Raw genomic sequence first — 27704 nt, 5'->3', positions numbered from 1 at the left:
TATATTCAAATTTCGTCACTGGAACAGGCAGGTCACCCGTACCGCGCGAGACGTGTCGTCGGTGTTTTTAGGGCGAACAGGATGGAGGCGAACGATCCGCGTTCCCGCTCGCTGACGTCGCTACCTCCGGACCCGTGTACGATAATGCGGAGTAAAAGAAGTAACCGCGTTATCATCAACGTCGGAGGAGTTAAACACGAGGTAATGTGGAAAACATTGGCTCGTCTGCCACGTTCGCGGCTGGGACGGCTCAGAGAGTGCACAACCCACGAAATGATAATGGCCGTTTGTGATGATTATAATATATTGGAAAAGCAACATTTTGAATACTTCTTCGACAGACACCCGGACTCGTTCAGAGCGATACTGAATTTCTACCGGATGGGGAAACTCCACATGATCGAAGAAATGTGTCCCGTGTCGTTTGGAGATGAGCTGGAATACTGGGGCATTGATGATCTCTACCTGGAAACGTGCTGTCAGCACAAATACCACCAGGCCAAGGAACAGGTGAAAGAGGAACAACAGAGAATACGGGCGACGCTGAAGGAAAGAGAGGAGGAATACTTTGGAGATGGATGCTTCGCTGATAAACGGAGGAAAGTTTGGGCACTTATGGAAAAACCAGAGTCGTCAACTCCAGCCAGGGTAAGTGACGGCTTTAAAAACTTACACTGCAGTGGTTTCCGCAAGAACAACTAACCTGTTATATACACTGGCTTTCCCTGTCTTCTAACCTGCTGTGTACCCCAAACCGTGTCCGCGTTTACCACTTAGACGACATGGGATAACGATGCTGTTGAAAATTTATAGGTCTGTTACATCCTTGATTAAAAGACACAGCATTACTAAACCAGCCAAGCAGAAAGCCCTCAGAATAGATCATCGGAATTTTTTAATGTAACCCTGACCCTCACATCAAAGCTATTTTTCCAGTCGACAGTGTAAAAGTGCTCGACAATATCCAGTTCTTTTTCGATGCATTTTTAAAGCTCTACCTATGCATTATATATCAAAACTATTGTTGCAGTCGAACATTTTCTATGGCCCTGGCGCAGCATGACAAGAAACTGGAGCACTGACATCGGCGCGCGTTTGGATTTGCTAACCTGGGAATAGGATATTGAATTTGAAAGTGTTATCTGATAAAATATTACATTGTTTCATTCATTATATCCTGTAAACTGTAAAACGTTCGGACATGGATGGATGTTTCGCTTAATTTGAATATCGTGAATTCACATCTCGACATGATAATTAAACTCGACAGCGTGTAGGCGGTAGAAAATGGTGAATATTCATATTGTTATCTGTGCGCACAACTGACGGGTTGGTTCATGTTATTCTGTGCACGTATGGCCAACTCGACACAACTATTTTAAGTACAATGTTTATATGTGCATACATTATTTGTATGTATATGTATACTCAAGGTGAATATAACTGTGCATACATGCAAGTGCGGGAATGACTGTCCTGCGAGGGTAAACATTTGTTTTTCTTAAATATGCAAATAGATGTTGCTGTAACGAATTTCATATATATATAATATATATATATATATATATATATATATATATATATATATATATATATATATATATATATATTACTTACGATATGTATTGCAAATATTTTATTTATTTTTTTCATATACGGATCGAAAATGGTACATCACAACATAACACAAAATGTTACGTTGCTTGTTTGATATATAAATATCTGTACGTGTTTATTTGTGTATATATATTTGTCGTAAATATATGTGTGTATGGTTCTTTATTATGTATGTATATGTATATATATATAATATATATATATATATATATATATATATACTTGTTAAGTTCATATATATATATATATATATATTATATATATATATATATATATATATATATAATATATATATATATATATATATATATATATATATATATATATATGTTCGACTGTGGTTTTTCAGGTTATCCCCAGTGTTGTCGGTGGCGTGGTTATGATATATATGAAACTTTTTGATCTGTAGCACCTGAGGAAGTCCTACTTTTAGGACGAAACGTTGTGCAGATATAATAAACTATTTGAACCAGCAGATTGGTACGTGTGTAATATCCTACAAACGAATATATATATATATATATATATATATATATATATATATATATATATATATATTTATAACGCTCTGCTTTTGCATTGAGCACTGTAATTTCCCACGAGGACATCTGTATACTTATATATATATATATATATATATATATAATATATATATATATATATATATATATATATATATATATATATATATATATATATATATACACTTGTTTAGTTCAAGATCAGCAGAAGTAGAGTGCTCACTACTAGACTAGAGCTAAATACACAACTTCGTTGACCAGGATAATCTAAATAACATTTCCACAACAAATCTGTTTCGTATAGACAGCAGAGCCGCCTACACTCATCGGATGGCTGTGTTTCGACTGGAACGTTCATATATATATACATGTATATATATGTATGTGTATATATATATATATATATATATATATATATATATATATATATATATATATATATATATTGTCGATAACAATGATACGCGAGTAATATATCATTATAATGCATATAAATTTAAGTATTGATGTGTCTTTTCCTAATGACAATGAACGATACATTTTCGCTTTTTAACACAGGAAAGTCTCGAGTATGAAGTAACATTTTGATCAAACTTACATTTCTATGTCTGTCAAGAACGTCGAACAGATTTAACGAGTGGAAAAGTCGGAGGAATTGCAAATTTTGATTCACACCAGCATGATGTATTTGAAGTGTAAACTATAGCAAAATATTCTTTCTATTTTGTTCAATCATGAAGTTGTTTGATTAACTTTAGTGTTTACAAACATTTTTTTGCCACTCGCATAACGATTATATTTCATTATTTCTACTGTGTGGCGATGGCAACTTGTTTATTCTTGTCCACTGGACGAACAAAGCCAATGTGGTTTTTTATTAAGATTACGGTAGACGATATTAAAGCTACAGGATCTGCGCAATGCCCAGAAAATAACATACCTGTGGTATCGGATGAGTCAAGGAGACACTACAGCATGTACTAAGAGAACAGCTTTAATGCGGTGTATCGATCACCAAAGTACAGAACAACATGTGCTCAAAACACAAAGCCTTCTGGGAGTTAAGGCCATGCAAAATAAACAATATGTATAACTGACAGTTCCGACACAACATATTTCCTCCTCCAGAGTAATACATATTTTTAAGTGCATGCAGATAACGTGAATAAACACAATAAACATCAACAACAATTTATGAACTCATTTGTCAGAAGTACAGTGTCCGAGTAAGTTCAAATCAAGGTCTGTCTCAGGTAAGAACATAGTCTTTCAAATACGCTGGTAGACGAACAGTACGTTGAGGTCGTCCTGTAGATTGTTGATTATGAGTAGATGTTCCTTCTGATGGATAAACTGGTGGTACCATCAGGTGGGTGGACTTGATGTCAAATGTCGCAGTGGATGGAGCATGTTGATAGGAACGTGATAACCGTCGAACATTCCATGTAGTTCCATCATCCAGTCTGAACGTTGACTGCCCTAGTGATTTGGTGATACGGTGAGGTTTTGAAAGTGTAGCTGATAGTTTATGACTGCGGTTAGGTCGCTTGACTCTCACAAAGTCACCAACTTTAAGTGCTGATGATTTAGCATGACGTTTCATATCAGTATATGCTTTGATCTTCTGCTGACGCCGGTGGATCTCTGACTTTAGATCATCTATTTCTTGTTTCTTTATCGCTGATGGTGGCTTCAGCTGATCAAGTGGTAAGCGTAGCTGACGATTGATCATTAGCTCTGCAGGAGATTTCTGAGTGATTGCATGTGGCGTTGCTCGATAGTTCTGAAGTATGGTGCGAATACACTTTGCGAATGGTTTCCCTTCCGCGAGATTTGCCTTAAGACCATTCTTCAGAGTTTCGTTCAGACGTTCCACTCCTCCATTGCATTGTGGATTGTAGAGTGCTGTTAGGTTGTGTTTGACCCCAAGTGATGAGAGGTAGTTTTCGAATTCATATGAGGTGAACTGAGGACCATTATCAGTAGTGATGGATTCAGGTAGGCCCCATCTGGCGAACAGCTCGTCAAGAATCTTGATAATCACAGTAGAGACGACTGTTTCTGTAGTTGCTATCTCCGGCCATTTAGAGTGGAGATCATGGACTACTAATAAGAAACGTTGGCTGCGAGGAGCTACAACTACTTCTCTAAAAATGTCTATCTGTATAGATTGCCATGGTCTAGTTGGCCATGGAGTAGGCTGTAGTGATGGCTTTGATGATTTGCCACAGATTGCGCATGCTTCACAGTTACGAACGAAGTCTTCGATTTGTGAATCCGTACCCGGCCACAAACATTCTGCCTACATCGTTGCTTCATTCTGACCATTCCTGGATGAGCTTCATGAGCCATGTGGAGTACACGCTCTTGGAGAGAGTTGGGAATAACTGCTCTAGATCCCCTTGCTATGCAGTAGTCGTCCCATATGGTAAGTTCGTCCCGGAGTTTTGCAAACCCTTTTAAATCTGGCGAGACACTTCTAGGCCAACCGTTCACGATGTACTTCCTGACTGACTGCAGCACTGGATCCGTGTGTGAACTTGTGCGCAGTTCGTCTGGTGTGACTAGGTATCCAAATTTATTTCAAGGATGTTTTGATCCGACTCTTCTTCCCCAGAGTCATCTTTGGCTGACAGGCGACTGAGCATGTCTGCGACAAAGTTTTTGTTGCCTGGTAGGTGCTCTACCTTGAAGTTGTACTGCAGCAGACGATCTGTCCATCTGTAGATGCGTAGAGGTTTGTGACCAGATCCTTTCGTTGCTAGTAGTGTTTTCAGCGATTCGTGGTCGGTACGCAGTGTATACCTACGGCCATACAACAATATATGCCAATGTTCTGATGCATATACACAAGCTAATGCTTCTCGTTCACTGGCGGAATATTTACGCTCAGCTGGAGACAGTGTTCGTGACGCGAACGCTACTGGCTTCTCTTCCCCATTAACGCATTGTGATAACACGGCACCGACTGCATAACCAGAAGAATCAGTGGTCACAAAAGTTTCGGCATCTGGATTGAAATGTGCAAGCACAGGAGGTGATGCAATCTGTCGCTTCAGGTTGTTGAATGCCTCACGCTGTGTTTCTGTCCAGACCCATGTCTCTTCCTTCCTGAGTAGCTTGCGAAGTGGTTCAGCTGTATCAGCATAGTTGGGTACGAACTTCAAGTAGAAGTTTGTTGTGCCCAGGAATGACTGAAGTTCCTTGACATTTGTCGGTTCTGGTAGGTCCATGATAGCTTTCGTGTTTGACTGAAGTGGCAACACCCCAGCAGCTGATACTCTATAGCCTACGAAGTCTATTTCGCTTTTTGAGATTTCACACTTCTCCTCGTTGAGGGTGAGGTTATACCTTGCAATTCGTTCAGTACAGCATTGAGGTTCTCGTCATGGTTGTCCTGATTAACACCATGTATTGCGACATCGTCGATGCGGTGCAGATTGCCTCCACACGTACTTAGCACTGATGCGAGTATCTTTTGGAAAGCTCCTGGTGCCGAAGACAGTCCATATGGCATCCTTTTGTACTGGAAGACGCCTTCATGTGTTATGAATGCAGTGAGGTATCTGCCTTTCTTCAGCCAGCGGAACTTGTAAGTAGCTGCGACGCAAGTCAAGTTTGCTAAATACCGTAGATCCATGAAACTCTGTTGTCATTTCACCAAGGTCAGGAAATGGGTACTTGTCTGGAATAATGGCTTTGTTGACCTCACGTAAATCAATACATAGGCGAATCTCTCCTGTTTTACGCCGAGTTACCACTAGGTTTGAAATCCAGGGAGATGAGTCTACTCTCTCAATGATGTCAAGTTTCTCTAGCCTGCGTAGTTCTTCCGAAACTTCAGCCGGATGCTTAATGGCAGAGGACGTAGTTTCTGCGATACGGGTGTCACGCTTGTATCCACATGTGGTCTGTGTATAAAGCTGGAGATTTTACCTAGCCCTGTAAACAATTGAGGAAACTTGTCTTTCACTTCAGAGCCTACTGAGTTCACTGGTATACCATATCTGCTGATCTGGAATCCAAGTGCGTTGAATAAGTTGATACCCATGAGGTTGCTGCCTTGTCTTGTTATGTAGAACGGAAAGTTGTCTACTCTCTGTTCTTTATACTGCACAGTCAGCTTTGCGATACCAATAACCGGTATAGTATCCCCTGTGTAGCTAGTCAGTACTTGGTTTGTAGCTGTGAGTGGGACGCGTCTGAAATGTTGCTGGTACAGCTTCTCGTTCATTATAGAAACTTTAGCTCCCAGATCGATCTCAAACTGAGACTGACTCCATTTATTGTAGTAGCACAGGACTTAAATTTACTGTCAGCAGGTGTACTAGGGCCTGAAACTGTGTAAACATATGTCTCTTGAGTCGGTTCATCCAATGTATCGATTTGCCTGACTCTGCGAGTTGCAGAGCTTCTACACACTCGTCCAAAGTGACCAACCTTGTGACATTTACTGCATTTTTTTTTTTCCCACGAGCGGGACAGGTAGGATGACGTGTGATGTGACTATCGGCCCCACAGTTGCCGCAAACAACATTTTTACTTTGTGTGGCCCTATCACTGGAATCGCCATTTGCAGACCATTTTTCGCGGGTTTTCCGGCGGCTGTTACCCCTGTTGTATTGTCCTTTATAGACACCTTGTACTTTTGTTTCTGGCCTTGCTTCACTTTGATTGGCTTAATACTGGGTGTAGAATCAATCCCAATGACATGTGAATCAGCGAGGGCACTTTCGATCTGCTCAGCAAGTGTTTACTGCTTTTTCTAGGGTTAGGGTGTCAGGCTCCATCAGTAAACGTTCTCTGACTCGAGTTGAGTTGGTTTTTTCAATTAACTGGTCTCGGACCATTTCATCGGCGAGGCTGCCAAAATTACATTGGGCTACAAGCTCTTTCAGGGTAGCGACATAGCTTGCCGTGGACTCACCTGGTCTCTGGCCTCTTTGCCTGAAGCGATGGCGCTGTACGATTATGGATTTCCGTGGACCAAAATGAGACTCAATTTTGTCCACAGCATCCTTGTACGTCGGACAGTCTCCAAGAGTGAAATATTCGTTGCCCTTCCACTCCTAAGCAGTGAAGTAAGACCGCGCGTTTTCTACCATCTGCTACTCCTTCCTCGTCTAGTCCTGTGGCCGTCATGTAAGTTTTGAAGCTTGCATACCATCTTTTCCAAGGAATTGGAGGGTCGCCGGGACTTGAAAGAAACGGAGCTGGTGGTGGGAGGTGTGCTTCAACCATCCTCGTCGCCAAAATGTGGTATCGGATGAGTCAAGGAGACACTACAGCATGTACTAAGAGAACAGCTTTTAATGCGGTGTATCGATCACCAAAGTACAGAACAACATGTGCTCAAAACACAAAGCCTTCTGGGAGTTAAGGCCATGCAAAATAAACAATACGTATAACTGACAGTCCGACACAACAATACCGGCAGTGGATATGGCATTGATATGTAAATTAACAACTTTAGAAAGAGTTACACATGTTACAGAGCCACACTTGCGGCCCGTGTAATCCGCAACGATGACAATTGCTGGTATCTTGCGCGGCATGACCTACATGACAGAGATCGTTACGTAAAAAGAAGAAGAGGACAATTAAACATAAAAGAAACATCTGCCGATTTGCCATGAATTGACGAATGTTGCGTTTCTTGGTATAGCATTCCGAGTGCATTTCCAGCTGGAAAGCATTGTTAAAGTGACAGATTTAGCCCCTAATGTGCTATTTTGATCCTTTTCAGTTCACATGTATCACAAACACAGTGCCATATGTATGGTGATCTGCAACGTGTTTCATTGATAAATATGTAGCGCAACATGTTGATGGAACACCCATATATCTGTCTTTGTTTTTCATATGTTTGACATTTTGGGCCATAAATTACTTCCTTCTTTCAGTATTTTGTTGGTGTCCCTATTCACAGAGGATCCTTTTGTCTGCAGATGTTTGAACTTGACCTATTATAATTCACATATCTAACATTGACCCCAACAACAGTCCCTCTATCCTCTATCCATAGAGGGACTGTGCCCCAACAAAATAATGTCGACTTTGCCATTCTGAAGAATTGTCCTTTCCAAAACATTTCAATGATGTTACTATACAAAGCGGTAGACTATACCCTGGCCAACTCATACTTGCAAAATCAACATATTTGGATTATTTTGCGGAACGGTACGAGCAGTCAACTGATCGTAAATAACAAGGACACAACGGGAGAAGTATTTCCATAATCTGTCTGACAGTAATCACTCTCAATGAATTTCCTAGGGATCTCTAAGTTCAAGTTGTGGGCATTATAACGCAAATTTTCGTCGAAAAACCGTGCGTGCAGAACCTCGAGTGGTGGGGTGACATCAGGTGACATGTTATTTGCATATCTAATATTAGTAACCCGTACCTGATGTCAAATATTATCATATATTGTGGTTAAGAAGTAACACTTTATCTCTTGCGGCGAGGGACTCCCTTCGAAACTAATGGACGTTCATTTTTTCACTTTCGTCGCATAATTATCTAGGGAGCGTTCCATTTTACTGCCATGGTTTCGGGAAGATCCGGGCACTCATACCGATATGTGGATACAGGTGTGCCCGGGACAGATCAAACTACAAATTATAATCTCTACACTTTTCCTAAAATCGCTGGTCAAAGGTCAACATTGCGACCTGAATACTGCCCTAAAAACTCTACATTTTCGACCAAAAAATGAGTTAAAAACGTAATGGACTAAAAACAAGGGAAAAGTCCACTTTTCATCAAAATTTCTTTGGTAAAAAGTCTATACGTTGCAAAGAAGGCGGTTCTGAAACGCTATACATTTATGTATACTCTTCTTATTGCAGTACACCCGGGGGAATTTGATTTTTATCGTTTGAGAACTCAATATCCATGTCCCTCAGACTTTAAAAAATTATACATTATAATGATTCCTTCAAAATAAGCACAATAATAATACTTGTTACAAAGTTTTATTTGTAAAAGGGCCATTCAAATGTAAATGTTTATAAAAATAAAGCATCTGAAGCGAACATTCTGGCAGAACTTTGAATTAAAGAAACTCTAGGTCTGCTTTCAATAAATTCACTAAGATACAAAATGTGGAAAGCAGTCTGATAAGGGGACAGCTGTGTTTGACACCAGAGGCCGTGATACACTGTATGTCTTCAGAAATGTTGTGTAGATATGATAGCTAAGGTGACGTACAGGATGACACCTACCTGGATAAATTTGAGAAGGTACACCCTAAAGTAGTATGCGTCTCCAAATCGAAAGACTTGAACTTTTGCTCAAACTTTTCTTAAATTTTTTTCTTTTCAAAATCAAGAATAAAAATCGGGGGTCGCCATGCAAATTTTGGTAATAGAGAAATAAATTATCCAAGATTTACCAATATTTGAAATTCAAAATGGCCGCCATCCCTGTGTTAACTCTATAAGGAAAAATGAAAATTTTCGCTTTTCGAAAACAAAGACTATTAAAAAAATTTTTACACCAAGAGCTTGAAAAATGAACCCCCACAAATGGTATATCAGTAAAGAATTTTAAAATTTTGAGAGTCCGAATATCTGTCCCCGAGGCGCGTTCTACCTTCAGAATACCCAGCCAGCCACTCCTTGTCATAGAGTGCATTTAATGTTAAATTAATATAGACATACCCCTCAGAGAGTAGTGACTTCCAAGGAAAGCGTAGCATTGACCCCCTAATCTTCAGTCTTGTCAATTAGCCTCTCAGAGTACACTTCACATTTTTGGAATGTTACTTCAGCACAGACCACGACCTTAAAACGTTCCCGTGGGTCATTAGAGCGGTTTAATGTACACACAGATTCAACTGGAAATTTACTGGGTTGGACAGTGAGACTGCACGTTATTACAAATTAGCTTGTTGTCTGGTCAAATAAAAATTCCGCCCATTTTTATCGCAGTTTTAAGCCGATAGGGTTTTCTTTAACCTTTTGCAGGTATATCATTGATTTTATTCTTCTATAAAATTGTGTCTCTTTTGTAGTTCTCCGAGTCAACGCCTTGTTATAAACAATGTTTAACTGCATGTACACAGTACGGTCGGACGTTACCGCGACAAAGTTATTTTTGCAACTCCACTTGCTTTATTAGCAAGGCAAGCAGTGGAAGGTACTTCCAAATCTTTTATTGAGTAAAACTGTGCTACACACATTGACTAGGCATTACTATGTAATATTATATAGGGCTCAGCCCTTGTTGTCGCGCCAGGGGTTAAGATTGGCAATGTTATTTGTATTGATTCATGATAAACTGTAATTGTTACTTTATAAACGTTTATATGACAACTATGCCCAGTTTCCCTCTGATGAAAGCAGTTCACGTACTTACACGACGTCAAACCCTGCAGCAGGGCAGGTATAGATTTTCTGTAGCGTGTAAAAATTTTGGACAAAAATTGGCAATTTTTAACAACGATAACAGCCTATTGCGCTAAACAAGGGACGTATTATGCAATAATTATCATTGCAATGGTAACCGCACTGCCCGCCTTCCACTTGCAAGCTGAAAACTATAGCGTTCCGTCTAAAAACTTGCAATTTTTGAATCTAATTATTGCCACAGGGGGCGCTCTTCTATAATTCAATCCCAGCATTCTTTGCGTATGCCCCCCGTTCATATGCACGACAGTTTTCTCCGTTTATCTATATCAACGATACTTTGTATCAGCGACAAGGTGTATAATAACATTTACTAACTAATAAAAGAGGTATATTTTATAAAAGGCGTGTTATATCATGGTAATTTGTTTCGTATTTGTTTATTTACAAGTACTCAAAAAAACATGGCGGCGCCCATGAAAGAAGGGTACACTTCCGGTTACTCGCATAGTATATTATGAATAAGCGCATGCGTAGTCAGTAAGCCGCTGGCGCGACTAGCATTATTATAATAATAATATATTTCGAGAGCCAGCTCATACACCAAAAAATGTACAGGAAAAGGGACACAAACTATAAAAAACTAATAGACAATAGAAATGAAAAATATCAGACAGAGAAAACTTAAGAAACAATCAGAAAAAAGTATTTTCCAGAACAGGTTATGTATTGATACCAGCACTAATAAGAGAATTTTCACTACTAATCAACCTCATATAAAATATAATTAGGTTAACAGCGTAAACTTATTTCACCAGGGCTTGCATGTTTAGGTTTCCCCGAAAAGTCTTTCCACAGACGAGGTCGTAGCCTGGGAAACACACAGACTCGATGTGAAAAACATATGCTGTTACTAGCTTGTAGCCAGTCAATATGTCTTTTATAACGCACGTCATCCATTATCTTCACTGAAAATAGGAAAATTGTTCCGCTATAACTTACTTCAGGTCGCATCCGACATGCATCGTCACCTCCGCTTCAAATTTTCCGGAACGTACGTACGCGTGAATGGCGTTTTAAAATGTATCCAGTTAACAGTTGTCAGAACTTTTACCCAGCCGGGTAACAGTGCCAAGACTGTTAACCAGTGATTAGTAATTTGCATGTATCAGTGACTAAATGGTGCATACCACGTGACCACAAATTACCGATCAGTTCACAGGTTTTAGGTAGCTTGTGTTACAAATTATAAAATAACTGTATTTTTTTTTTCTAAATAGGAATAAATACATAGAATTGCATTCCTAGAGTTGTATCTAAATATATTTGTGACATATTTGATCACATTGCAGAGAGAGCTGTTGTTATTTTCGCTTCTGTAATTTCCCAACATTTTAGGAAAGCAATGGAGAATTCAATAAATCAAAGTGATGTGTTTCTGACAAGTTTTTCACATCTATCCTCTCACATGTGGATTTTATAGTTTTTCTGTATCCCCCGATTGTTTAGGACAATTGATTTTCCTTCTTTGTTCTAGACCCAAACAAGAATTCCCAAACCCGATTAAGAGCCTGTAGACTTTGCTGTGGACATAGCACTGATTCAAATAGGATATTATGGAAGGCCGCAAATGAGGAAAAAACTATACGGCCTGGTCGTTTTGCAAAATGCTAATCCATGAGAATACAGGATCCGCCCAAGGCCATGTGCACATCCTAGAACGTTTAAAGAAGATGGCGGTGTCGTCCGCGACCAGAACTAGTGAAAGCATAAGAATTTTACAATTTTTTGCTCAGAAAACAGAATAAGTTGTGTTACAAAACACACATTGACAGGTCATATTCGGATGACAGCATACGTTTGTTCTCCCCTGAACCTTAGAGTCGCCCCAAAGACAGTCTATTTCCCTTGGCATACGGCCATTTTAGACTGTTTTTGGGGCGACTCTAAGGCCCAGGAGCAAAATAACGTATGATGTAATCCTCATTTATTTTGGAATATATATATATATATATATATATATATATATATATATATTATATATATATATATATATATATATATATATATACATACATACATACATATATGTTATATATATATATATAATATATATATATATATACATTGTATATATATCGATGAATAGATAATATTCAAACATCAGACTTGTGAGTGTCTTTCCACAGGAGGAAAGTACTGGATGCAGAAGCGCAGAGCACCAGGTGTGCCTACAAGATTTCAACGTAGTATGAGTGACCTGCAGTAAGTTAATCATGAGACTGCATAGAATCGTTCAGTAGTTAAATATTATATGTAGCTTGTTTGTATTCGCCTTTTTCGTGTTGAAATTCACGTTTCCATGTTACTACTGCATATTCTCCATGATATGCGATGTCGCCACGACTGTTACCGTGGTTTATCATTAGTTTCGTACCAGTCTGAGATCTATAAGATCTCGTAAAGGCGTTATTACCATTTACAAATTCGTTTACGAACAAAAAACTATCTTTATCTAAAAGAGACCAGCCTCTTTTAAGGGTGAAACTGTCAGACCATGATTCGCTTTCTGCTCGTTAATCGCTATGAAAAATCTTAAATATCATGAAATAATTTTCACAGTAAAAAGCATTCGTTTTACATGCTTTCATGGGAGTCAGAGCTATAACATTGGGATGACGTCACGCATTATTATTATTGTCCTTGAAAACAATGCAAACGTCTAATGTTGCATAAAAGGATAGAAGGAATATCAATGTAAAATATGGAACTGATATCAAGGGTGCATTTAACCACTCCTTCAATCATCTAATGGTCCAACTTTTAATGTTTGTTAGACTCTTGGTGAGAGAGAATATCATTTGAGACTTTCATTTCACTATCTTTCAACTCTAATGAGCAATTTTCTAAATGATGATCAATATTTAAATTATTTCAAATAAATAGAAGACTTAAAATTTAATCCTTCAGCTTAAATTTAAAGAGACTACCCTTTTGTCTAGTCAGAACATTAATCGATTAGGAATTTGAGTTCTTCACTGGCAAGTCCCTAGGTCACAGTTTTCGAAATAAATCGGGATCTCTTGTCCCTTGCAACATATTTCGCTTTATTTTTCTTTCCAACTGAGCAGAAAGGAGTGAAGTCAGAAAAGGGTTACATAGCTGTGTCACGTGGGCTAAAGATAAATAAAAAATCATTGTCACGTGATTCAAAATTCTTGGAAAAGGTCACAATATCGGATATAAGTGTTGCTGTGTGCCCCTATTAATTTGCTCGTTTTGTATTAGATATCTGTTTTGTTTTATTTGCATATTTGTCCGAGCTTAGAACACAACAACATTTGGCGGTAGGGTTACTCTTCAAAAGCAGTCGATGTTGACATCAGGTGGTTTGGCGAGATGAATAATTAGTCCTCTGAATAAGCCTTCTTGTCTTAAATATAATCTTTCACCACACCACAGAAAACTATACCCTGACTCTAAATTATTCGGCTCAAATACAGTGAGAAACATTGGCGTCGCTTTACACAGGTATGATGTATTACAGAAATTATGCGAAAAGATGAATGAAATACATGTCTGAGGATCCCTGCCAAGTGTTGTCCGAATTAGGAGAGCCCTCATAAATTGTCATATTTCGGTTGGACGATCTTTATTTTATAAAACCATCAAATTGAAATCAATAAGTGTTGAGAAAAGTGCACTTTCCTGTGTTCTTGTTTGTGCATCCTTTCCGCTTCGGAATTACGTAAATCCTAGTTATCTTCTCGCAATAATCGTGAAACAAGATGGACGCCGAGCAAAGGACTAGAAAGAAATAAAAAAAAAACTAAAAACAAAAATGGGTCATTCTGTCCTTTTCAACGCTCATATTTCAAGTAAAAAATCCAGCTCATTAACCCATTGACTGATAAATATATGTATACCTGCATGTACAGTAGCAATACCATCAAAATTTTAAGCAGAAAATTCAAACATCTTATTTTACAAAGATCAGTTTTGAGAAAATTGACCCAAATGTTGTCTGTTAATCATTATAAACTAGTTGTGTTCAGGGAAGAAATATGCAAGAAAGCGGATGACAAATTTGGTATCGTAAGCGAAGATTAATATTCCCAGCGGATGGTTCAGTTTGATGAGGTATCTTGACGTGTAAAACATTTGTGGATTGAACAAAGAGTTTCATTCCTTTCTTATCAAAATGGATGTCACCTCTACGGGATATTCATCACAATCATCTGTGATGGATGACCAACAATGGAAAACCCATTTCCCAGGAACTTTCCGTAAAAAAATCAACAACCATTCATTTTTCTTTAAGTAAATGAAAATGTATAAACAGCGACTTTATTTCGTTAATACTTTTAATAGGACCATTAAAACACTGAAGTTGTTATAGACAATCTTTTTCAACTCCAGTCTAGCCAATCTGTCATGTTTGTCAATACAATTATAAAGTACGATGAGACTTACAGCTGTTGCAGTCTAAATAATGATTTCATGTAAATTCGTATAACCTTCTTTGATCTGTATATTTCGCTGTTCAGAGCAACGAGTTATTTTTATTTGACTTGCAACTGCGGCAGTTACTTTCCTATACCAAGAGCGAACGATTATGAATCCTCGTCACTACGAAAGTTAAGGTGCAAAGATCAATTTTAAATGTTGTAATATTGTCAAAGCAAACCTAAGATTCTGAAATATGAAACAATAGTGCACGGCTCTTCAACATCACAAGCGAAATTCTGGTTGTGTCATTTGGAATATTTTATTTCTGGCGCGTTATGTCAATACTCTCGCCCGTTATGTCAAAAATATGCCAAAATGGTAGGAGTGTTTTCCTGAATATAGCTCCGAAACAAAAAAATGGTAAATTCACGCAAAGGAGGAAAAAGTTTAAGGTGAGGTGTATAAAATGGCGTATAGGTTTTCCTAGCCTTATCGTATTAAACGTGTTTATAGTCAAAAGAGCTCAGACCTTTTAAAATTAACTTTAAATGTTGACATGTTGGAACAGTTTGTTCCCTAGTCATCATAAATATGAAGCTGATTTCCCTGTTGGTACGTTCTTTCAGGCAGTGGTACCTCCAAAGGTTATGATAAATGATGCAATCCAAATGGAGGTCGGTGGGCTCAACACACACATTGATCATGCTATCAAACTATTTCACCGCCAGCTGTATAGGTGTATAATGCATGACAAATATACTAAAGTGACATTAGCTGTCAAAATTATGGCAATTTATTCTGACTCTGTTATTTGTGATGTGTAAAACAACTATTTTGTATACAGTAAGCAATACTGCCGTCCATTAATTGTCGGTTTGTCCTCATTTAACAATAATACAGCCAGACTTAATTGAATAGCTAAGCACTGAGTATTTCGACATGCTTTGGAAAACAGAACAAAGCTGTGTTTGAAAAACTATACAAGTACATTTAAAAGCCGTATTACAATGTCCCCCTTCCCTATTGCAAACACGTCCACGGAAAACCACGGAATTATACCGATCTCTCTTTTTTTAAAAGGATTAATGATTATTGAAAACATTCCAGCTTCCATGTTAATTACAGTCTGGCTTAACCAGCAGGACGGAACGCTAAGGCTATGAATAATGGAATACTGACATTCCATGAAAATTTAAAACGTGGAAATCAAAATGTACGTGCCATGTTTAATAAAAGGGTCTTTTCCATGGTCATGATTGATGTTAAAAAGTCTGTGTTTTCTATTTCTGATGATTCGATCGACACTACTTTTAGGCTTCGATGGCAAACCAAAAATGCCGTTGAAGGTCAGTGGGAATGCAAAATAATTCTTCAAAATTAGTTTTTCGACATGATGTATGGGTGATATCTGGTCGTTTTCAGCACAGAGAGTTTACGCAAGCAAGCCTTGGTTTTATGGTGTTTGTAATGTAAACCTGTGTTTGTATGAATTTAATATATACTGTACAGCCATATTCTTTCATTTGACAACCAAATGGTGCTTGTTAGAAGATTTTTGCATTCTTTATTTATGGGCTGATCAATCTTGTTAAAGCCCTTATCATTAGTATCGTACAAAAGGGAACTCCGCCCTCTCAGAATTATTGACGCTTTCGTCCGATGAATTATTGCGACTAAGGCTAGTCAAGCTGTTTGTAAATAATGATATGGGGTCATGTTGGACATGCTGGCCTTCCACTGCATGACGAAGTGTTTTAACAATCCAGAATTCACTTCATTTCAACCGTCTTAAAATAAAACGAACTAAGTTTTTATATGCCTTTTTATTGACTAGTTTCAGCAGGCCCACTTGTGCGACTTATGATGCGCAGATACCCGTTGACAATACTCTCGCCCGTTAAGCATGCGTGTCAGAAACAGTCAGACACGGGACTCGGCGCGAACCGGTGCAGCTACAGGAATCATGCAGTGCTGAGATTATCGACTGATTCGGCCAATCAGAAACTATCTACTGACAGTGTCGGATGAGGCAGCCAATCAGAAACTATCTACTGACAGTGTCGGATGAGGCAGCCAATCAGAAACTGTCCTAGATTTATCAGCTGTTTCTTCCTAAAAACTGGAGGGTAAAGTTCATATGCTCAATGGCTAAAACGAAAACACGCAATTCAACGATAATCCGATCAAAATAACGACAGTTACTGATTAATTTTTCAATTTCCGCTTTTTTAATAATTATTTTTAAAATCCTAAGACTCAATTAAATGAGTACTTGTAGGAAGACAAAATTAAATTTGGATAATGCTGTAGAGAGTTTACAACTCATTATCCACAGGTGAATCAAAGTTAATTTCCTTCCATAAAGTTTATTTTCATATTCACATATGTCTGTTTTCTAAATTCTTTTTTTATTTCAATTCATTTCAATCCATCATTTCAACGTTTAGAATACTGATATCTTGAAGACAAAATTTGTACATTAAGGAAAACGGCGCCTCGGGGATAAATATTTTACAATTCTTTTCTCGACTACGGCTTGTTAGTATCATTTTAAAGCTCTTAGAGTAAAAAAACTTCTAACCGTCTTGTTTTTTTTTCCCGTAACGTTTGTTTGACATTTTGATCGATTGTTATTTTTCCCCATGGAGTTAACACAGGGCTGGCGGCCATTTTGAACCCTCAAGTGTAGGTAAATGTTGGGAAATTTGTGTCTCTGATACTAAACATTGCATGGTGACCCTCGATTTTATTCTTGATTTCGAAACAGAATGTTCGAAAGTTTCCTTGAGGAAAGATTGAGCAAAAGTTTAAGTCTGACAATTTCAAAGCACGTACCACCTTAATTAAAGGCACCGTAGCCTTAATTACGAGTTACAGTAGTTCTTGTCAATATTTAAGTCCAGTAAACGTGGCGCATCTGCAGCATTAGATCTCCAATATTGTATCACTCAAATTATGGAATTTGATGTCGTCAAGTCATATTCAAGTCCGTCCAGAAAATTCACATTTATCGATTACAGCGGCATTGATTGTACACATATAACAATTACTAGAAATCAAGGTGACAGGAATCCTGCACAGCGCGGAAAAAAGGACAAGGACTTATAATTGCACAGAAGTCAATATTTGAAAACGAATATGAAAACTACTGTTCTTTTCAAAGTTCGCTGACCTAATGAAATGTTACATGTTTGCATGATTATTCAGAAAGCCAATTTTTTTCTGATCACAAAGTCAGATCTTCTTAAAGTGACACAATTCTTTCTGTCAAGACATCGGATTTTAGTAATGCATATGCTTAGGAATTGAAAAATAGGTATTAATATTGTTCTTTCCGTAACGGTGTAATGCGAAAGATAAAAGCGAATGTATTTTTAGTAGATCTGTCCGCTGCAGGCTTATCACGTGTAATGACAGGAGGCATGCAAATGTCGTGTTGCTGAGATAGTGTTGATATCTTTGTGTTTTGTGCATCCTGATTATGTTGTCACGTGACGATGATCGTACTGTCCTTGTCAGAGAGTTGAATGCGCCATACTGGCTCCAGGCGTTCCTCTGTGATCCCAGCTTTTTCTCCCTGGCGTGGAACTGACAGCACAGAACAGATTACTTGCATAAAAAATTCCCATAATCAGTTGACTCTAATGGGAATGCTAATGGCCGCTTTAACTGTCAGCCTTCAAAGAGTGATCTTCCAAGGACGTTGTGTACATATGAAAATTATCGCTGTGGTAATTTGCCAATACACTATACACCATTGTATAATTACAGAGCTCATTTCCACCATGCATTGAGATGTAATTAAAATATTTGCATCGGTATTCAGTTCACTGCTGCTGGGAATAAGTCGAAAGTTGCTCAGGAATTCCGACCATGTAAACGTCACAGTGGGCTCAGCTGGTATATTCAGATACAAAAATTGTGACAGCATAGATCAATGATGCATTGCAGCTGTGACGGCAAGGTGCGATTTCAACACAGACGTGTATTCAAATGGATATATTTAGATATGGGGAGAGTTTCCATCCCTCTAAAAATAACTAGACAGACGCGTTATAATGCGATGACATTGAGCTTCAGTTGCTCAATATGTTTAGGAAAGTACTTCATGAAATGCTAAAGTGGTATAGAACCACATAATTGAATGACCGTATTGCAGGTCACACTCCAGCGCGTTATTTTCTCAGGTTGGATATGGGAAAATTAGATTGCGATGTCCTTGTCTTTCTATATTGTGTACATTGACTACACTTTGAAATATTTTATTAAAATATGACCCGATGCCTGACCTCGTTTCCAAAAGTGGGATTGCCGATTCACGCAAGGTCAAACAGATCGCCAATTTTCAAGTATTTACCAGAATACACATACATACATAGATACATAGATACACACACACATACATACATACATACATACATACATACATACATACATACCGACAAACAGACATTTTATCAAATGCATGCCTATATGTACAAACCTGCCTCATATACACGCTCACAAAGAGAGCAAGCGACACGCCCATTAATACAAACTCATATTTAAAAAAATCACCAGGACAAATGCACAGTGATGCGTGAAGAGATATGAGTGATTGATGTTACAACGTTTGCCATTGGTTGTTGTGAAGAGATATGAGTGATTGATGTTACAACGTTTGCCATTGGTTGTTGTGAAGAGATATGAGTGATTGATGTTACAACGTTTGCCATAGGTTGTGTTACTTCAAGACGGACTCCGATCCTCCGTCGTGAGGATTTGTTTCATGTTGATTCATCGAGACAGAGAATATTAAATAAATAAATGTTACTTATAGAAATTAACATGTCTGACTCAGTGTGTCGAACAATTTGCCATCTGACATAGTTCAGTTTGAGGATAAGAACTCATCTTGAGTTGAGTAATTATCATTGAGGATATTATGATTGCTTATGATCTGTTTTTCCCATTGAGATGAAATAGATGCAAGCTGTCTTGTAATATTGAATCATCATTTTGCCTAAAGCTTGTGATATCTCATGTACATTCTTCTCTGATCTATTCAGTGACGAAATTAAACAATTTACGTTGAACATGAGAAAATGCTTTGATCAATGTCCATTAATATACCTATGAATCATACACTGTGTATGTATTATTGGTATGTCATGGCCGTTGCTGTTGGCTAAAAAAATCAACATCACAAAATGTAAATCGTAATTATAGTTCACGTTCTTGTATACATAATATTAATTATTTGCACATTGACAGTACAGAAATCCGTTATGCTGTGTAAGTTTCCACAAATGATGTTCATTTTGCGTGGAATCAGTAATTAATCTAGTTTCTCATTGCTATGTGAAAATACGAGAAGTTGTGACGACATTTCATCTTTCTCTGTATCATTTTGCAGGTAGTTGCTATCTTGTCCATCTTCTTCATCGTTCTGTCAACAATTGCCCTGTCTCTCAACACCATTCCAAGTCTCCAGGACAAGGATAAATACGGCCAGCCTGGCGATAACAACGAACTTGCAATGGTTGAAATGGTGTGCATAGCTTGGTTCACCATGGAGTACGGACTCCGACTCCTATCTGCGCCCTACAAGTGGCAGTTCTTTAAAGCTCCGTTGAACGTCATAGACCTTATAGCAATATTACCTTTTTACATTACGCTGTTTCTCACGGAATCCAACGACAGTTATCTGCAGGTCAATAACGTGCGTCGCGTCGTGCAAATATTCCGTATAATGAGAATTCTAAGAATTCTGAAGTTGGCCAGGCATTCAACGGGACTCAAAGCGCTAGGCCACACTCTGACAACCAGTTATACGGAATTGGGACTTCTAACGCTCTTTATAGGTATAGTGGTGATGTTGTTCTCCAGTTTAGCGTATTTTGCGGAAAAAGACGACCCAAACACACTGTTTGATAGCATACCTATTGCCTGCTGGTGGGCGGCAATCACCATGACAACGGTCGGATATGGAGACCTGTATCCGAAGACGTTGCTCGGTAAACTAGTTGGCGCTGTTTGCTGTATCTGTGGTGTGCTCGTCATAGCGCTTCCCATCCCCATTATCGTCAATAATTTTTCCGATTACTACCAGGAGCAAAAACGTCACGAGAAAACCATGAAAAGGCGAGAGGCTCTTGAGAGAGCGAAGCGCGAGGGTAGCTTAGTGAGTATAAACGTCAAGTACGCATGGATGGATATGATCGACATTTTAGTCGATAAAGAGAATCAATCGCCGCGATTGGGTGATGGCAACGCATCAAACCAGAACTTGATGTATCATGGCGAACAGCAAGATCCCAACCAGATGCCGGTTGGTGTCGGGGCGTATTATCATTCCACGGAACGCCTAAGCCCTCATGGTTCTGGAAAGAGGCGTATACGGCAGAGCTCTTCCAGTCTGGCTTCCGAGGCATGTCTGGAGCCGGTCCCCAGAACTCATGGTGCTATAGGAGGAATGGGCGTCATGGCGTCTGGCCCGGCCCTGTGCGGGAAAGACGGTGAAAAACGGAAAGGCCAAGGCTTAGATGGTAGACAGAGTGATGATGAGAATTCACCGAGTCTTGAAAGAAAGAAGGATCCGGAAACGAAGCAAAAGAAAGACGACAATAATGTGCCAAGCATTAGGGTCACCGACACGGCATCGGATTATGCGGACGCTCGACGCAATGCTGCTGACGATAAGAAAAGCGTATCTTCACAGGACTCTGACGGAGAGAAGGGCCCAGAAAAAGCTGCAAAAAAACCATTTCTGAAAGGAAGGTTTAAAAGACCGGTAAACAGCCTAGCAGCCCTTAGACGGTTTTCAAACCTACGAGGAAAAGGTCGTTCATCCAGTCGCTCCGCCACCCAATCAAGTGACAGCGCATCAGAATCGCATAGTCCCAGAACCAAGAAAGCAGACGTCAACGGGAAAAAAGGTAGCCCGGATGTTGACATCGAAAAGGGTCGGCTCTCCCCACCTCGTGATCAACACGACAAAGATTCGTCAGATTATGATTACGAGACAACTGTGTCTGCCGAGGAAATAGAGATGAATAACTTATGAGCGCCGACCTTTTAGGATGGTTAATTATAAATTGATGACTAGAGGCAAGAAACTGACAAAAATCTGCAAAAAAGTCATTTCAGCCATAATTGAATACGGCAGGCTTGCATTTTCGTCAATCACAAAGTTGTCGGTGTGTGCACAAAAGTGTCTTTCAACATACCACAACTCGTCGCTGAAAAGAAATTAATCCCTATGCAAAAAACTGACAGTATTCAGTCAAATGTCTGAAGATATTGTCAGAACAATAATCAAAGTAGCATGTAGATGATTATAAATAGAATAAAATTGACAGACATTTTGAAAGCTGTTTAGGACAAGACAGTGCCCGTGATTTTATTGAGTTTAAACACTATGCAAAATGTAAGGCGACTCCAGGCTATCCCATAATAGTATACTTTACGGGTGTTGTTTTGTTTTAAAGTTACCGACAGACTAGGCGAAGAACTGTCGGCATTAGCAATAATCTGCAGCTAACAAGTCAAATTTATATTGGTGTAATATTTATTTCAAGTCTGGCCAACGCGGAAAATAGCGTCTTCCAACCTAATGTCAGCCATTACAAATTTTCTGAATGTTATACAACAGGTTTTTTTTTTCCATAGTTTGTAGGGACTGTGTACAGCCTGTGTATTTGAACATGCTAACATTATATTGTGTAAATCGTAAATTTTCACATCTTGGTTAATCCAGTTCATTTTGAATGGTTTGATGTTGTTCATTATGAAGGGTTGCACTGTTTCATGCTAAAAGTAATCGTCCAAAGTTAACATTTCACTCGTGTTTTGCAAACACTTTGATGTGATGTAAAAATCAATATGTTACCCGTTGCCACACCACATTCTATTCTGTGTCCAGACACAGAATATGAATAAAGCCCTAGATCTTGGGTGGAGGCAGTCAAAATTTGGCAATGCATGGAGAGAATTTGAAACAGAATAAAGGAAAATTCTTAATGAAAAGTGACAGAGAAATAACATAAGAAACTGAATCTTTCAATCAGTCAATCAATCAATCAGTAAAGTTTACATAGCGCCATAATCCAAAAATAGTGTTTTGCTTTGCCTTTGTGACGTACAGTGGCTAAATCACACTCTATGCTTTGGAAAACATGTGCGTTTTCAGTTTTCTTTTCAAAGTTTCCAAAATCTTTGCATTCTTAATATACATAGAAAGTGTACAATGTTAAAGTACAAGCACAGCTCATATGTGTAAGCATGCGTGGGGAGCACTTCCCACGAAATCCTGATCCCCACTATGGCTATCTGTACGATCTGAGATGCAGAATACAGTAACGGTGGATTCTTCATGTATGATTCGTCTGAGAAGACATCCTGTGATGATTTTATACAGAACTCAATACGACCTGTCTGCGTTAATTTGAAATCTTCGTAATGTGGCACACTTTCGATGTAAAAAGATTGAAACAAATCCGATTCACAAGACAGGAACATAAAGCGATATTTTAAAGTTTAGGGATAGCACCAATATGCAAACTTGCTAAAATAATTCTCTCTGAAAACATTACTTCTCACTATGTATTTGTGAATTTCAACAAATAAATCATCGATATAACAGTCTGTAAATAAATTAGATAATATTTACATTGTTCTTGACCAGGTTTACAATTTGATAATAAGTTAGAATTAAATAATGTTCAAGCTGTATTAATACAGGTAAAGTTTCACCGCGATAGTTACATTCTAGCTGTAGTAGACGGGTTAGTTGAGTAGAAGTTCTTTTTAGTTATAATACTCCACTTATTAGGGATAAAATAAAGGATTTATTAGGTAAATTCCAGAGGAACATTTAGTCGCAGAGGATAAGGATATTGCAACTTTTACGCGTTTAATCCTAAATAATATAGAATTTAAATATTGTTCCAGGAAATAACAGACTGTTTAATATTACTGTATATATGTTGACTTTTGAACTGATATGATTCGGTGCGCATAAATTATGCAAATTATGCTCTGAACCACTTATGTATATATTGTATAAGGACACCGCTATATCGATTGCCTTAGCGTGTCGGTCCACATTGTTGTCCTCCAGAACAAGATGATTGATAAAGTCTTGCTTAAGCAGACATTTTATTAATTTGACAATAACTCCATCCATTTTGCTATTTTAGTTCATCGTTTTGATTAATAGTTATATTATCGATTTCCTGTAAGAATTGTTTATGCAAAAGTTTCTCATTGTTCTTTTTCACTTTAAATACGAGTAGAACAAGGCTATAACAATCATGATTGTAGCTACCTCAAGGCTATAACAATCATGATTGTATTTAAATTATTCCACTTTGTTTACATTTATGTGTTGTTTTAAATCTAACGCTCTGAAGATAATTATGTCTTCCAATTTTGTATATCTTTCTGACCTAATTAAGGACAGACCATAAAAGTAGTTCTATACAGCCATAAGTAATATTTTAATTACTTCAAATACTTTTTGTAAATTCAGGTATAGTTGATAACAGTTACATGTGTCAGCATTTTGCTGTTTCTTTCCTCAGGCAATTCAGGTCATCGCGTAGTCTCAGACATTTTATTGATGTTATTGGCAGTGTCATTCAGATTATTTTTTTGAAAAAGATCTGCCTTTGCTGCAGTTACATTTAGAATGGGTTTGTGGGAGACATATCGATGAATTCAAATGGTATACTGGTTTTCTGTTACTTTAATAAAATGGTAGGGGATCAATTGTTGCATGGTTGGGGATCAATTGTTGCATGGTCAACTGAAAAAAAGGGATGTGAATATAATGAAAAATAAACAAAAAAATTCTTAAGAAAGGTAACACGAACTTCAAAAATATGTCTTTCAGGTTTAAAGTACCTTCAATCATGTTTTTAAAGATAAAAGCAATTGCAATGATTACGATGATATCGATGAATATTTTAAAGCATTATTGAAATTGTGAGTGAAGATGTTCACGCCAGGAATTGTTACAATGCTTGTCTAAATAATTTATGTATCTTTCTGTCATTTACACTGGGCTTAGTAGCAGTATCCCCGAGGGGGTTACTCCCATAGGAAAGGTGTGCGGGTATGTGCCGCCCGAATGTGTCACTTTTTTACGAAAAATCCCTAAACATGACTCGATTTTTATCCGGAAAACGCCCAAAATTGGTTGATAACAAAGCAGATGTCCCTTGCTTTAAGAAAACCTTCATTCATGTAACAGAATAAAGGTGAAAATTCCCAAAATTTGTCAAAGAAATCCCTAACAATGGGTCATATTTTTTAAATATGCATGGGCAGATATTTTCAGCTCGGGCGGCACAGCCCATATGAAAATATCAGGAGTATTTCCCCGGGCTGTATCCACGACTAAACTTTCGTCGGACCATAGATGTCTATCATTTAATGGCATTTAGTGGCATGCGTTTCTGTAATGGTTGGTATTTTGTCCAAGTTTAGATTATGGGCATTTAAAGACAATATTAATATCAAATAAGCTTACCTATATTTTGAAGCAAATGAAAGGTTTTTATTGTTATTGTCATTACCAAAATTCTGCAAAGAATCTCTTTTTTATAATATTGAAACCAAGTTGTTATGTACAGTCATACACACTTTTTCATTTTAAGTATATTGGGTAGGGGTAGAGTTTCTGGTTGCTTCTTTGACACTAACAAGGATATCAACTTGTGGTACACAATGTTACTGCTCACTGTTTCCTGTCTTGCTCTTTCAATAAGCTTACTGTTCAACATTCGAGGAGAAATATTTATGGCAGTTCCTCAATACAATTGTTTCATACCGAAATAAAAACCACTCACCGTGAAGATTGGTCACGAAGACGTTCAAGGTAAATGGCGTGACGGATGTAGTGTGAACAGAGGACAAGGACCCAAAAAATATTGCAAAGACGAGAGAATATGCTTTTGAAAGGCCAGGTTACGTGACACAGGCGCCATATTGGATTGATGGACAGAGACACCACTTTGATCCCTCTATAGAGGGCGCATAGGTTATCAAAGCAACTCAAAGAGAGGCATTCGCTTTGGGGTCTACAGCCAAGTATGGCCCTTTTGTCATTATCTGCGTTTTAGACTTTCGTCATTCTTTACTCTCATATACGTCAGCCACTCCATCCGGCTGGTTGGTGTAAAACAAAAGCCAGATAGGGAAATATAAAGAAACAAATGCAAAAATGTCATTCAACTCAACTTTGGACGTTTTTAAACGTTATTATCTTAAAACTTATCATATTCTGTAACCATAATTACTCTTATTCTGACGAAACTACCTGTCTTACAATCTTATAATCTCTCATATAACTTACATACTAACACTTTTCAATATCATTCATTCTGTCACGTGACTACTATTGAAGTTACTGTTCTCGGAATTTCAGGGATATTATATTAACAAACAATGTTTATACCAAACTACAATTACGTAACTACATCATATTGGTCGAAGATTTTGAAAACAACAAAATATGCAATAAAGATATCTATATAACTTTGCGAGTTTTTGTGTCATTATTCCCTTCCTTGATTTCGAGAAAATAATAAATATATTTTATTGGTTTGATTAATTTTATTAGTTTCTTTCAACTACTTTACATCCTTCTTACCTGTGACTCGATTTTAGCATCAACATATGTGGGTATAAAAGTGTGGCGGGTCAAGACTTGGATTTTTGTTGTCAAAAATTACAATGCATGCCACATAATGACAAATTAGCATTGGCAAACAAAATACTGGGTATTCCAAAATGCTTTAGTACTTCCTAAAACATTTTGAAATACCCAGTATTTTGGTGATACATTGAACTAAAAGACATAAAAACTATAAAAAGTTAAGAGTTACTGTAGCTTTTACACTGTTACGTGCAGAGAAAACGAACAAAAGGGTGAACTCAGCAGTTAACGTTTAAACAAAATTTATTACGAAAATAAACTAATTGCTAAGTCAGGGATAGAGTACAAGCTTTAAAAGTGTACAGACTACTTATCTCAGCTGGGACGGCAAAGCTCCAGTCTCAGAGTTGTAACAGTCAGTTGGATGAATGAACAGTCCTTGCAGGCTTGAAGCTGCACAAAGTCCACAGTATAAATCCAGCGTTGGCAGTGAAGGTCTTGAAAAGTCTTGAGAATGACTACTGCTGGAGTTTAGTAACACACAAGAGACACGATCCCAAAAGTCTGACTGGAAGCTGAGCACGTCCCTTTTATAAAGGCATATAAGAACAATCTAGAACTTTTATTGACATGCTAATTACTGTTCTAAAATTATCTCCCTTACACAACTAATCAACTTTCCAGAACATTTCAAACATGACTAATTGAATTCAAGGTTGTGAGGTCATCAAGGGCAGTGACCTTGAGAATGTTCTAGACTAATTGAACTCAGGTCATGATGAGTGTGGGGGAAATGACCTACATAACACACCCCCTCTTCAAAAAAAGAAAATTTTTCAAAGAAAAATCTTTCTTTTACAAATGTAATCTTGAAAAGGATTAAGTACTCAAATTTTGTTTTACTCTAAAGTAAAGTTTCTTGAAAGTGAACAACAATAAAATTTCTTGAAAGTGAACAACAATAAACTCTAAATACGAGAGAGACAGTCTGCAATTAATTGTCTCTGCCTTTGATATGTCTAATGTCAAGATTAAACTCCTGTAACATTAAACTCCATCTTAGCAATCTCTGTTTTTGCCTTTAAATTTCTGCAGAAAAACAGAGGGTTGTGATCAATATAAACC

The 27704-nt window shown here is 37.9% G+C and overlaps 1 protein-coding gene across 2 annotated transcripts; it reads left to right on the top strand.

Annotated features, from left to right (window-relative positions):
• On the top strand, nt 1–26456 carry LOC139134088 (potassium voltage-gated channel subfamily B member 2-like). Of its 2 annotated transcripts, XM_070700991.1 has the most exons (3): nt 26–201; nt 342–648; nt 20334–26456. In XM_070700991.1, the coding sequence occupies exons 2-3, from the start codon at nt 382–384 to the stop codon at nt 21981–21983; spliced, it is 1917 nt and encodes a 638-aa protein (XP_070557092.1). In that variant the 5' UTR covers nt 26–201; nt 342–381; the 3' UTR covers nt 21984–26456. The 2 variants fall into 2 exon arrangements, with proteins under 2 accessions (XP_070557091.1, XP_070557092.1); XM_070700990.1 differs by having other exon boundaries at nt 1–648.
• Nucleotides 26457–27704: the final 1248 nt, after the last annotated feature.

This window comes from Ptychodera flava, chromosome 5, assembly GCF_041260155.1.
Source record: "Ptychodera flava strain L36383 chromosome 5, AS_Pfla_20210202, whole genome shotgun sequence".
NCBI lineage: Eukaryota > Metazoa > Hemichordata > Enteropneusta > Ptychoderidae > Ptychodera > Ptychodera flava.
Note: the sequence above shows the minus strand (reverse complement) of the source record. Positions and strands in the feature narration are given on the sequence as shown.

Excerpts from the sequence above, each read along its gene's own strand:
- LOC139134088 (XM_070700990.1), top strand. The coding sequence starts at position 82 with ATGGAGGCGAACGATCCGCGTTCCCGCTCGCTGACGTCGCTACCTCCG. Across the intron at positions 649-20,333 it reads AGTCGTCAACTCCAGCCAGG|GTAGTTGCTATCTTGTCCAT; the intron begins GTAAGTGACGGC and ends ATCATTTTGCAG.